Source organism: Meles meles, chromosome 20, assembly GCF_922984935.1.
Source record: "Meles meles chromosome 20, mMelMel3.1 paternal haplotype, whole genome shotgun sequence".
Taxonomy (NCBI): Eukaryota; Metazoa; Chordata; class Mammalia; order Carnivora; family Mustelidae; genus Meles; species Meles meles.
Genome location: NC_060085.1, coordinates 9,143,155 through 9,156,965, shown reverse-complemented (window position 1 = coordinate 9,156,965; position 13,811 = coordinate 9,143,155). Strand labels below are relative to the sequence as shown.

The 13,811-nt window shown below is 53.5% G+C and overlaps 1 protein-coding gene across 12 annotated transcripts in view; it reads left to right on the top strand.

Moving 5' to 3' along the window:
* CACNA1A (calcium voltage-gated channel subunit alpha1 A) overlaps positions 1–13,811 on the top strand; it is a 286,598-nt gene that overhangs the window by 201,617 nt on the left and 71,170 nt on the right. For all 12 annotated transcript variants that reach the window (XM_045990607.1, XM_045990606.1, XM_045990604.1 and 9 more), the window contains 8 exons: positions 1,066–1,178; positions 2,348–2,460; positions 2,599–2,730; positions 2,985–3,057; positions 5,030–5,147; positions 5,307–5,374; positions 8,608–8,714; positions 10,583–11,392. In XM_045990607.1, the coding sequence (XP_045846563.1) occupies positions 1,066–1,178; positions 2,348–2,460; positions 2,599–2,730; positions 2,985–3,057; positions 5,030–5,147; positions 5,307–5,374; positions 8,608–8,714; positions 10,583–11,392 (1,534 nt within the window). The remainder of the gene's footprint in view (positions 1–1,065; positions 1,179–2,347; positions 2,461–2,598; positions 2,731–2,984; positions 3,058–5,029; positions 5,148–5,306; positions 5,375–8,607; positions 8,715–10,582; positions 11,393–13,811) is intronic.

The following is a 13,811-nucleotide window of genomic DNA, read 5'->3' as shown; positions in this document are numbered from 1 at the left end:
GGAGAGGGAGAAGCAGACTCCCCGCTGAGCAGGGAGCCTGATGTGGGGCTCGAACCCAGGACCCTGGGATCATGAACTGAGCTGAAGGCAGACGCTTAACCGACTGAGCCACCCAGGCGCCCCCCCCCCAGCTTCCTTTCTATATGTTTTCTTCCCCTCAGACCCCGCCATATCCCCCCTTCCCATCCACTGGGTGAGTATCCATACCCTTCCTGATGACTCATCTTCCCACCCCACCAAGAAAGCTCTCTTAGAAAGGGTCCCGAAATTAGCCATGTCTTTGCTGGAGCAAACAAATTACCTTTATGTTACCTCTCCCCAGGGCATTTACACCATTATGCCTTCTCAACAAAGAATAAGAATGCTTTATCTTGTTCAAGACTTTTAGACATTCGTAAGACAGGGTTTTTCCAGGGGACCTCAGGTGGGTTTTCCAAGTTGGAAGAAAAGCTGTACCTTAGATGGGCTGCCCTTGAATCTCCAGCTAAATCCCCAACACAAGGATTACTAAAAGGACACCTTTATGATCTCTATTTCTATTTTTCCTTTCAAGCTCAGGAATATAAAAGTGGATTGAGCATCATTCTTAGATTATGACACACTGGCATCCTGGGGCCATTGCTATTTTGTTGTTAGTCAGTTAGTTTGTTAGTTCATTAGTTTTAAAAACATGGTAAGCACCCAGGAACCCACCAGCCAGCACAAAACCTAGGTCCTTGGCCACGTCCTATGTCCAGCCCTTCTCACTGAAGCAGGGCAAAAACTGCAAGGTGGAAAGCCACAGAACTTTTCTTCACTCCTTTTTAAGATTAGTCAGGCAACGGTGGGTTGGAGGGTCAGGGGTGGGCAATTGCTGTTCCTCCCCTTTAACACAGGAGAAACTGAGGCCCACGGAAAGGAAGCCTTGCATAATCTTTGGCTGAGGCCACCAGCAACTGTCCTCTGTCCCTGCCTCCCAGGCCAGAGCAGGACGGGATAGCTATTAACAGGAAAGTCAGAGCCACGTGAAACCACCCCCACCCCACAAACCTAACCTCCTCTCTGTTTCCCCCCACTCCTTTCTAGACTATGCAGAATTCATTTTCTTAGGACTCTTTATGTCCGAAATGTTTATAAAAATGTACGGGCTTGGGACGCGGCCTTACTTCCACTCTTCCTTCAACTGCTTTGACTGTGGGGTAAGTGCTCTGCTTGGTAAGGAATTCATTTCTCCAGCTCTTACCTAGCATGGCTGAGGCCTCGGGACTGGTAGGGGTCATCCCTGGATGCCAGAGACTCAGCCGAATGCGGAAGGAACGAGAGGGCAATCCCAAATATTGGTGGAGATGCGGAGCTCCCAAAACGTTTAGCCAGCTGCCAGTGGGAGGGAGGCGTGCAGACCTTCCTTTGCAGGGGAGACTTGGTGATTCTAGGGGTTCACGCAAGAGCAACTCACAAGAATGATCTGTGTGGCTGTGTTTGTAACAGTCCCAAACCGAATGACCCAACATCCCTTGCCAGTAGCACGGATAAATAAATAAGTTGTGACGTAGCCATATAATGGAATTCTCCATGGGGATGAGAGACAACCAGCAGCAGTCACACCCAACAGCTGGGTGAATTTCACCTGCATCGTATTGCACAAAAGGAAGCAGACCCTGACAAAAAATCAGTCCGTACGGCATGTTTCTGCCCATGGGAGTTCAAATGGATAAAATTAAAGTGTATTGGCTAGGGATAATGCTTGAAAACTTTAAAAAGGCAAGGACCTCGAAAACATTATGCTAAGTGAAAGAAGCCAGACCCAAAAGGTCACATACTGCCTAATTCCATTTAAATGAAATGTCCAGAACAGGCAAATCCATTGAGACTGGAAGCAGATTAGTGGTTCCTGGGGCGGTGGAGGGATGGGGGCAGTGCTCATGGGGTTGGACTCCCTTTTGGAGGCAATGAAAATATTTTGGTAACTGGAGAGAAGTGAAGGTCATATAACGCTGTGAATGTGCTTCAAATGGTGAGTTTAGTCTTATGTCAATTTCACTTCAATTTTTTAAAGATGCTAGGAAATGGTTATTACAAAATTCAGGATGGTGGTGATCTCTAGGGGTCTCTCGAGGCTTCTGGGGTGTTGACGTGTCCTATTTCTTGATGGAGATGGCAGTTACATGGATCTTCACTTTGCAATTGTGCATTTCAGGAATTCTTTGCTCAGCGTGACCTATTAATCCACTTCAAGAAAGGGGTGAGAGGAGTCTGAGACCCTCCCCCTGTTTCCATCCAGGGGCTAGCTTGGTTGGATTCCTGCAAGCTTTAGAGCCAGGGCATGTTTTCAAGGTCCCTGGACACAAGACCAGGTTCTCTGTTCTAGGTTATCATCGGGAGCATCTTCGAGGTCATCTGGGCCGTCATAAAACCCGGCACATCCTTTGGAATCAGTGTGTTACGAGCCCTCAGGTTACTGCGTATTTTCAAAGTCACAAAGTAAGTCCTTGAAGCTTCCTGGCAATCCCAGCAGGGGTGGGGATGGGAACCAGGGCTGGAGCCCCCTCCAGTGCAGTGGGAAATGGGCTCAGCTCTCTTGTTCTCACCGCCCCTCCCCCACCTGGCCGCTGTTGGCAGGTACTGGGCATCTCTCAGGAACCTGGTCGTCTCTCTTCTCAACTCCATGAAATCTATCATCAGCCTGTTGTTCCTCCTTTTCCTGTTCATCGTTGTCTTCGCCCTTTTGGGAATGCAACTCTTTGGCGGCCAGTAAGTGCTGAACAGATTCCCCGACTTCTGCTTGCCTCGGGTCAAGTGCCCCCAGACCCAGGTCCAAAGCATCCAGAGACTCAGGCTCACCTCCATCCCTCAGACCACCCTCCACATGGCCTGGATGTCCAATGCACTCACCCCGGGGGTACCAGTCAGGGGGTCCTTCTGGAGAACAGAGATGCTGGAGATAAGCCAAGCCCTCAGAGCACCCAGGGCGGGGCCAATGTGAAATGCCTGTGTCCTCCCTGCAGGTTTAATTTTGATGAGGGGACTCCTCCTACCAACTTCGACACTTTTCCAGCAGCAATAATGACAGTGTTTCAGGTACGGTCTTCACCCAGCCCCACCGGGAGATGCCCCTTGGTGTCAAAAGATTAACGCTCCCATTCAGTATACAAGGGGCTTCCTTAAAGCCCTCTTTCTCTGCTTTGCCTTGCCCCTCTATTTTAAAATACAGGTTTTATCAGTAATTCAGGTATGGTGAGGCAGCAGATCAGTGGACCACTGCCATTGGACAGACAGTTTGTTATACTTGCAGAACCAAAGAGAGGGCATACATGCTTGCCACACAGGGCCACATCGGGAAGCCCCAGGGTGGGTCAGAAAGCAAAGGGAGGGGGAACACGAACCCAAGGCTTTGACTGTGGTTTCTGCAGGAGGGATCGGTGAGGCAGGCTAAGCAGATTCAGAATTGGCTAGTTTGAATGATCTCAGTGGGCTCTGAGCATCAGGGCTGTCTTGGGTTGGCTGGTACCTGCCCTGAGTGCCTAGGGCAGGGGATTTTTGGCTCTGAGTGTAAGAGCCTCTGGAGAAGTGGTCGGGAATACAGGCTCTGGATTGATTGGTTTGCATTTGAAAGTGTGCTCACAAGCAAGTTGATTACTATTTGTAGGAATTAGCCAGCCCTAACTCCCTCCAAAACAGCAGAATAGAGGAAGTAAAAGACAGGGTGTGGCAATAGGCCCATCCTCCTCAGATTGGAAGACATCCTGATCCCGTATTCTAAGGCAAATAGACCTTTGAGTGGTCTCCCCAAGCCAACTTCTGCACCGACACGGACACATGCCCTGACATCTGGGACTATCCTAGCTGGGACCACCAGAGCCTTTCTGGTAGTTTCTGCCTCTTTGGGGTGAGGGGGACAGAGAGTATATGGAAAGTATGACTTCACTCTCTCCCACTCCTGGGAGGGTAATTTCTAAATGAGACCCCCTAGACCAGGGTTGGAAAGGGCAACCGTCCATGAAGTTCTGAGCCCCCATATGCAGACTGTTAGCAGCTGTAATCACCACCCACGTATCTTTAGCACAGGGCTTCTTGTCCAAGAGGGATTCCTTCCTCCAGGGACACTTGGAAGTTCTGGAAGCATTACTGGGTGTTACAGCTCTGGGGGAGGCATGTTGCAGGCCTCTGGTGGGTGGAGGCCAGGGCCGTGGCTCAGCTCCCCACCGAACACAGGACAGCCCCACCACAGAGAGTGACCCAGCCCCAAATGTCAGCAGCACCGAGGCTGAGAAGCCTGCATTAACGGATCGACATTTTTGGAGTTCTTTCACATTTACTCTATCCTTGTGAAAATATTATAAAGGAGGGAAGCTGGATTTTTTTTTTCTTCCAGTAAGCATGGCTCTCCCCTCAATGCATCCCATAAGCATCTTCTGGGTAACTTACCTTAGTTCCTGCATCCCTGCACCTCCTGTGTCCTCTGGTCACTGGCTCCCGCCCTGCCCCCAGGCCCAGCAGTCCAGAAGGACCAGTAACTATGTGGTTTAAGTGACAGAGCTTGGGAGGCTGGAAATGCGCGACCAGGGCGCTCACAGGGTCTGTTCCTGGTTTATGGATGGTCACCTCCTTATCTGGTACAGAGAGAGAGACAGAGTGTGTTCTCTGGTGTCTATTCTTAGAGAGAACGGCGCCGATCCCATCCCGAGAGACCCACCAGTGTGTGACCTCACCTACCCCATCCCCAAATACTGTCCCATCAGGGTTGAGAGCTTCAAGCAATGCATTTAGGGGGCACAACTCCCATGGGTAACAAATCCCCTTATCGCACCAGGGAAGACAGTTGCAGAAAGATTTGTGGCTCCCCCAAGGTCACCTTTTCCTAGAAGCCGGGCAGAGGGACCCTCAGGACAGGGATGGCCCTTTCCATTCACAAACAAGATGAGACCCCCCCCCCCACCCAAGACAAGGGCCCAGGAAGAGCCACCGCAGGCAGGTTCCAGCCCCCCAGCTGCGTCTCCGCAGGACCCATGGCTGAGAGGGGCTGGCTGTGTGTTTCTCCGTCCCCTTTCAGATCCTGACGGGCGAAGACTGGAATGAGGTCATGTATGACGGTATTAAGTCTCAGGGGGGCGTGCAGGGCGGCATGGTGTTCTCCATCTACTTCATCGTGCTGACACTCTTCGGGAACTGTATCCTCCGCGGGGGAGGTGGGGCAGGCCTGGGCGGCTGGTGGAGCAGGTGGGTGGGATGGAGAGGGTGCTGGGGTGGGGGGTGGGGGGAGTTACCCAGGAGGGTCCGAGTAGCCAGGGTCCCAGTGGCGGTGCTTTCCCTGACTCCAGCGCCTGCAGACACCCTCCTGAATGTGTTCTTAGCCATCGCGGTGGACAATTTGGCCAACGCCCAGGAGCTCACCAAGGTGGAGTTGGTGGGAGAACGTTTCTCCCTGTGGCAAAGTTACCACCCGCTCGTGGCAGATCAGGACTGGGCTGGGCATGGGGGGTGTGTACAGGGTTAGAGCTTTCGCCCTGGATGCACTGGGCCAGGGAGGAGGCCCACCCTCTCCCCGAAACAGACTGTCCCTCACCAAGCAGATTCCACAACAGAGGAGGTGGAAGGCGGTAAGGCAGCAGGTCTGCCGCAGGAAACAGGTGGCAGACTCCGCTGGAGTGCCCCTTATAGGGAGTGGGCGGCATCAAGGGACCTCCAAGGAATGGTGTAGCCCCCTGGCTAGCAGGCACGGTCACCACCCTAGGGCTGAAAGGATGGAACAGATGGACTATAACCCGCACAGGGTCCTGAGGCTCAATGCCTGGACCCGGGAGCTTGGGAGCTGGCTGGACTTCGCCTCCAGGTGACTGGAGTAAAGAATTAATGGATGCCCACAGTGCCAGGCATTGCTGCCATCTCCCTTTTGCAGAAGGGGAAACTGAGGCTCAGAAAGGCAAAGTCACTGGTCCCAGATGGTAGGATAATAACAGGTACTATTTACAGTATCACACAACGCATGTCAGGCCCTCAACCCGGTTCTTGCTATACAGTAAGTGCTCAATAAAGGAAGCCTGTGTTAGTCACTAGGCATAATCTGGCCCTAGAGCTTTCACTGGACAGAGCTGGTAAAAGGAAGCTGGGAATCCAGGCCTGGCAAGCTCCAGAACCGGAGTTTTTTATCTACAGGCTCTGCTGGCTTTCGCTGGAGCCCCAGCTGAGCAGGAAAAGATACAAAGTAACAACCATAGTGAGAGATGGGGATTTACTGTGCTTCCCATTTCACAGATGGGAAAGCTGAGGTCCAGAGGGGTTCAGTGACCTTGCTGCATAACTAGGAGCTGAAAAAGGAGAGACGCGATGCCCTCAAGGAGCAGAAATGAGAGAAAGGCAGAGGAAAATGAAGTCAGGAGACGATTTTGGGAGACGGGGCTGAGAACTATCCATTCCAGAAGCCCAGTTATCACTCCTATCAGTAATGTTGAATTGCCCTGGGCAAAACTTTCTGGCTGATGCCCCTTCGAGCAGCTTCACACTTCCCTGGGACTGGGGTCCAGCTCAGCTAGGCGCAGAGGAGGCAACATAACTTTCAGTCACACAGCTCACCTCCCTGGGATAGCCCATGAGCAGGGCCGTGGGGAATGGTTATACAGGTTGTGCATTGTGCAAAGGAAGCCAGGCAGCTTTTTTTGCAGTTTGAAAGGAGGGTGTTGGGAAACAGCCCCATTCCATTAAGAGAACATGTGCAGAGCCTTCCTGTCTGCCCAGGAGGGCCAGGCCTAGGGCATCCCTCCGCTTCACGGCCCCATCTCCCGAGCCTCGAGGTGTTGAACCGAATTGAGTGGACGCTGCCAAACCCTCCATCTGTTGACCCTGGCAGGAGGGAGAGAGAGTTTCCCGGGCCCTGCTCTGGCTGGTGGGGGAAACGGAAGTCTCTGCTACCCCAAGCACACGGCCGCGGCCCTGGTCACCATGGTGCTGGCTGGCTGCAGGGGCTGATCGGACCTTGTGCTCATCCAGGTTCCAGGAGCCTATCCTCAGAGGCTGTCTCCGGGGAGGGGGTGCGTCGGGAAGCTGGGAGCAGGGGAGCAGGGGAGCAAGAGAGGCAAGATCGTCTGTGGAGAACAGACATTTTCTTCCAGACCCACATTGTTTCCTTCATTTATTCCACAAGCATTTCTTGGGCCTTTCATACGAGGCAGGTACCCTGCTAAGCCCCTGGGGTGTTTCATCTCATTGAATCTTCACAGAAACCCCAAGAAGCAAGTTTACAGACTGTGTCATTCATCCAAAAGCATTTATGGAGCACCTACTGTGAGCATGGCCTGTTCTAGGAGCCAAAGACGTGGCAATGAACAGAAGAGGCAGAAATCCCCACCCTCACCAGGGCTGATATTCCAGCGGGAGAGACAGACAAGAAATAAATGTGTCAGATGGGGAGAAATGCTGGGGAGATGAGTGAGGGAGGGAAAGTCGGGGAGAGTGGAAATTTTAGGTGAGGCTGGTGAGGCCCTGAGAGGAGAGGCGACTCACCTGACATCCACAGTAAGCAGAGGAGCCGGGGTCCGAAGCCAGATGGGTCTAGAACCCGGGTTCTTTGCCACATTCACGGCTGCTTAAACTTGACCCATGCTTGATACTCACCCGGGCGCTTGTTGAAGATGCAGATTCCAGGGCCCAGTCCAGGTTCTCCCGGGGGCCTGGGGGTCTGCATTTGCAGTACCACTAAGGCGGGTGGTCCAGGGACTGGGCTCTGAGAAATGAGTGAGGTGCCAAGGAAGAAGGGAGGCCTTATGAGAAGGGGTGGCCGGCCAGGTCCCACCTCCGTGTTGTCACTGGCAGAGTGTCCTGATCTGACCACTTCCCAGGTGGTAAGGTTGCTGCTTGCCCCCAGAGATCCCCGCACAGGGGGAGAGGTGCCCTGCCGTCAGCATGACTCTTCTTACGGGTGGGTTCATCTCTGGCCATTTCTTTCTCGTTGCTTTTTCTTTGCTTTTTCTTTGTTGGCTTTTCTGTTTTACGAATGAGGCCCTGCATGAAGGCTGAAGAAGGATTTAAAGCCCCAAAACATCTTTTTCTGTATGTATTTTTAAAACCTCTTCCCCCAGCCTCCTCCTCTCTGAACCTAACTGGCTGAGAACATAAGCTCCTCTCCTGATTCCCCTTCTGGAGGCTGTCGGCAATGCATGGGATGGGCCGTGGGACTCCGGCAGTGGGGGGGGGGGGGGGGAGGCGGGGGGATTTTCTGCACGTTGGGGCCAGTCAGTGTTTTTGAAAAGTCTTGGTTCAGAGGGCACAACCCAGAAGGTAATGCAAGAGGAAAATCTCTGCCTTAATTTCTGGCTCATTGAGACAGGGCGCAGAGAAATCCCCGTTGTGGGAAAAGAAAGGAGGTCTTTTTTCCTTTTGTTTTCTTCTGGCTGTGTGCCCAAATAGGGTTAATAACGAGCTGGATGTCAAGGCTGCACATCAAGGGAGTGGTAGTTCCCTTGACCAACACTGGGCTCTGTTCCTACCTGTGGGCCTCAGCTCTGGTGGGTCAACACCCAGGCCACACCTGCTTCTAAATATTCCACGTGTTGCTCCTCATTAGCCATAGGGTCCGAGGGGAGGCCCCAAGGCCTAGTTCCTATTTTGTGAACGGGGACTCCGTGTGTCTTTTAGGATGAGCAAGAAGAAGAAGAAGCAGCCAACCAGAAACTTGCTCTACAGAAAGCCAAGGAGGTGGCAGAAGTGAGTCCCCTGTCGGCGGCCAACATGTCCATAGCTGTGTAAGTGCCCCCAAGTCCAGAATGCTCTCCAGGCTCCTCAGCCCGTACCCTCTCCCCATCAATGATGTGGGGGCAGGAAGCAGCCCCCCACAGGGTTGAGCTTTAGAATGAGGGACTTCTGCTCTCCCACACCCTTTTACTTGATGAATAGTTAATAAGCACCTCCTTTGTGCCAAGCCCTGTTCTAGCTGTTGGGGATATAGCATTAACAAGAGGTTAGGGGGTGGAAGGCCCGCTACAGCTGGAGAGAGATCGGCTTTTAAGTAAAGTTGTCAGGGCAGGCCTCCCTGAGAAGGCGGAAGGAGGTGAGGGAAGAGCATACCAGGCAGCAGGAACAGCATATACAAAGGCCCTGAGGCAGGAAAGTGCCTGTTGTGTTTAGGGAAAATGAAGGGGGCCATGGTGACTGAAATAGAGGGAGGGAGGGAAGAGAGTGGGAGGAAGTGAAGACAGGTGGCAAACAGATCGTGCAGGGCCTTGTGGGTAATGGGCAGGACTCAAACGTTTGCACTGAGTCGGGGGAAACTATGGAAGGTTCTTGAGCGCTGGAAGGACAGGACCTAACTTGGGAGCTCACAGGCGCCCTCTGGCTGTCAGGGAAACAGGCTTTGGGGAGCAAGGTGGAAGTCAGGGGACCAGGTTGGAGAAGACTACATTGGTCCACGCAAAACAGATAGTGGGACCGGAGTAGGGTGATGGATGTAGCCGAATTCCAGACAGATCATGAAGGCAGAGAGGACAGAATCTGCTGGTGAAGCAGAGGTGGTGAGGCAGTGGGAGTCGAGGTGTCTCGATTAAAGGGAGATTTGTTGACCCAGATACTCCGAATGGTGCCTACGTCGGATGTCCAGGGACTTTACACACTGTGGAGTGGCGCATCACGTGATGGTGGGGAGGGGGCTGTCTTGGCCAAAGTGGAAGGAAGTGGCTCCGAAAGGGGAGCCTAGGAAAGCACATAATCAGACCAGTGAGTTTCGGAGGACGGTCTGTGGATGGTCTGTATAAAACCATCAGTGGGGGCGCCTGGGTGGCCCAGTGGGTTAAAGCCTCCGTCTTCAGCTCAGGTCATGATCTCAGGGTCCTGGGATCGAGCCCCGCAGCGGGCTCTCTGCTCAGCGGGGAGCCTGCTTCCCTCTCTCTCTGCCTGCCTCTCTGTCTACTTGTGATCTCTCTGTCAAATAAATAAATAAAATCTTAAAACAAAAACAACCCATCAGTGAACACAGAAACCCTGGAAGAGTGTACACTCCAGGCTGCGCTCTGGCCTGGCCCCAGTCCAGCACGGGCCCTGTGGGTAAATTGGCAGCTGCAGGTAAAGAGGTACTGCCCCCCCCCAGACTTCCAAGTGCCCAACCCAGCTCTCCCTGGGACCACCCAGACCTCCCAGAACCCAGAACAGAAGCCTCCTGCAGGCCCCGTGGGCAATTCCAGAATCTGCTCCAGGCCAATGTCCTTTTGATTGGCTGTCTCAGAAGTTAAAATATTTTTAATGTCAAGGCTCCATTCCCCAGAGGTCATGTGCTACAATTTGAAAAGAGTAGAGGGGACAACAGGGACGCCCATCTGGGCTGAGGGCCACCATTAGACAAAATATGCAGTCAGACCGAGACCCCTTGCTGGATGGAGACACCCACCTGGGCTAAGGCACTTGCTAGGCCAGGATGTCCAGCCAAGTTGAGTTTTCTGCACAGGCTGGTTGGGCGGAGATACCCAAGCCAGGCCAAGATACCCTTCTGAGCTTCGAAGTGCCCAGGGCCAAGACCACGTGGGCTGAGATGCCCCCTGGGCTGAGACTCCCGGTAGTGGGAGCAGCCAGAGCAGGCCACAGTGCCCAGCGGTGCTCTAAGCCTCGCGCCCTCCCCTTGCAGGAAGGAGCAACAGAAGAACCAGAAGCCCACCAAGTCGGTGTGGGAGCAGCGGACCAGTGAGATGCGGAAGCAGAACCTGCTGGCCAGCCGGGAGGCCCTGTACAACGAGATGGACCCTGATGAGCGCTGGAAGGCCTCCTACGCCCGGCACCTGCGGCCGGACATGAAGACCCACCTGGACCGGCCGCTGGTGGTCGATCCCCAGGAGAACCGCAACAACAACACCAACAAGAGCCGGGCCGCCGAGCCCACGGTGGACCAGCGCCTTGGCCAGCAGCGGGCCGAGGACTTCCTCAGGAAACAGGCCCGCTACCACGACCGGGCCCGGGACCCCAGCGGCTCGGTGGGCCTGGACCCCCGCAGGGCCTGGGCTGGAAGCCAGGAGGCCGAGCTGAGCCGGGAGGGGCCTTACGGCCGCGAGTCGGACCACCACGCCCGGGAGGGCAGCCTGGAGCAACCGGGCTTCTGGGAGGGGGAGGCCGAGAGGGCCAAGGTGGGGGACCCCCACCGCAGGCACGTGCACCGCCAGGGCGGCAGCCGGGAGAGCCGGAGCAGCTCGCCCCGCACGGGCGCCGACGGGGAGCCGCGACGCCACCGTGCGCACCGCAGGCCAGGCGAGGAGGGCGCGGAGGACAAGGCCGAGCGGAGGTCCCGGCACCGTGAGGGCAGCCGGCCGGTCCGGGGTGGCGAGGGCGACGGCGAGGGGCCCGACGGCGGCGAGCGGAGGCGGCGGCACCGGCACGGCCCTCCAACTGCTTACGAGGCGGATGCGCGGAGGGAGGACAGGGAGCGCAGGCACAGGAGGAGGAAGTAAGTGGGGGTGACCTCGAGGCTGGCTGGTGACAGTAGTGGTAATGATGCCCAGAGCCGAAGTGGCCCCTGGTGGGCGTCTGAGTCTCCGCGGTCCACCCCATTGTCACAGATGCAGCACCAAGAGGCCCATTGGGCGGCTGGCCCAGGGTCCCGACACCACTAAGGGGCCTGAAATTAGGCCTTCTGGCCACCAGCCTCTGCAGGCTCACCATTTCCCTCTTGTGCATCTCAGGGATAATCTATGAGAAATCCCCCCACCCCCCCTACCCCCAAATTCTTCAGCTCTTCCATGTACTTGCTGTGTGATTGCCGGCAAGTGACTTAAGGTTTCTGGGCCTCAGTTTTCTCAATCTGTAAAATGGAGATGGTGGGATCAAATTGGGTCATGGCTGGGATTCAAAGAGATAATTCATGCAGAAGGCCCGAAGAAGAACAGCTGACACGTAAGTGCTTGGTAAAAGTAGACCATTTTTAGCTGTTAATGAGTCAACCATCTTTTTACCTGATGCTATTCCTGAGGGATTTGAAAAGCCCCTCCGGGCCCTCAGAATTGAAAGGAGAGCAGGGCAGAGGCTTTCTGAGGCCCCTTGCAGGCCAGCACCCTAGCCAGTAGCAAATAGCGTCTTTGTTTTTTTAATATTTTGTAACTGTCCTGTAGTAATTCTACATACAGGAGCCCAACCATGTTGAAACAGATGTTGTTCTTATGTTCGCTGACGTCCTGTTTGAGGGGATCATATTGGCGTTTTAATGATGTGTTTAAGTGGCTCTGTTATATGACATGGGCACTGGGCCAGCACTTACCAAAATTGAATGTGTGCATGAATCCCCATGGATCTTATTAAAATAGTTTCTAAATCAGTGGGTCTCAGGTGCAGCTGAGATTCTGCATTTCTAAGGAGCTCTCAGGTGATACTGATGCTGGTCCAGGGACCCCACTTTGAGTAAGGAGGGTCTAGAGGACAGAGTAAAGTGACACAGGGCCCTGTGTGCAGAGGTGTCACGAATGAACGCGACAGGTGCCGACTCTGGCTGGCTCTGGGTGGTGTGGGCAATTCAGGTGACATGAGGGAATTGCCACCAATATTGAGATCTTCCAAACTGTAGAATACCTCTTGGCAAAGTTCCCCGTGAAATAGTCTAGTCTTCCTTCAATGTGTCCAGTAGTTGCATTCCGGGAAAATAGGGTGTGTATTTAAAACATACAAGAAGTGTCTGGGTGGTTCAGCCAGTTGAGTGTCCAGCTCTTGCTTTGGGCTCAGGTCATGATCCTGGGGTTGTGAGATCAAGCTCCATGTCAGGCTCTGTGCTCAGTGAGGCATCTGCTCGAGATTCTCTCTCCCCCTCCCCCTGTGCCCAGGCCAGGCTCCCAACAGGAGCTATCTGAGAAGGGAGCAGACTGTTCTGGGCTAAGAACAGCATGTGCAAAGGCCCTGAGGTGGACCAGAAGGAAGCTGGTTTGCAGTCTGGAGGGTGAGGAGAGAGTGACAGACAAAAAAATGGAAAGAACAGTGATGGGTCAGCAGGACCTTGAATCCTCCCAGGGCAAGGAGAGGCCACAGAAAGGATTTTTAGGTGGAACACAGTGTTCAGAACATGACTCCGTGATTAAGGACCCGTGATTCACCGATGCTGTTCTTCTCCCTCCTGCTGGTATGACTATTTCTTGTTGCTATATTACTCCTGTGATTGAAGGAGGCTGAGTGACACGGTTGGAATGTCAGCACAAGCCTGGTGGTGAAGGGCAAGAACTCTGGAGCCAGAGGTCACACTCCTGCCTGTCACCTCCCAGCTGTGTGACTTGTAGCATGTCTCTTCCCCTCTCTACACCTCTGTTGGCTCATCTGTAAAGTGGGTATGAGAGCGGTCCTACTGCCTAGCATAAGCGGAAGGTTCAATGGAGTTAATATATGTAAAAGGCTCTGAATCATGCCTGGCGTATAATAAGTGCTCAGTGAACGTTAGCTATTTTCACGGTGAAGATTATTACTATCTACTCAATATATGTTAACTATGTGTAGAAGTGGTAACAGGAAGCATTTAGGAAGTATTAGCTATTACTATTATCACTTATACTGTTAAGATTTTCTCATAGAGGCACCTGGGTGGCTCAGTCAGTTAAGCGCTGGGCTCTTGGTTTGGGGGCAGGTCATGATCTCGGGGTCGTGAGATCCAGCCCCACACTGGGCTCCGTGCTCAGCATGGAGACTACTCTGGATCCTCTGTTTCCCTGTCCCTCTGCCCCTGCCCCACCTCTCTCCCTTCCTCTCCAAAAAAAAAAAAAAAAAAAAAAAAAAAAAAATCTTTTTTTCTCATCAACAGACATAAAAAACAACTTTATATCCATAGTCTGTAGAGTGACCACTCTAGCCCCTTCCTTTCACAGATGGGGAAATTGAGGGCCAGAAATAGGAAG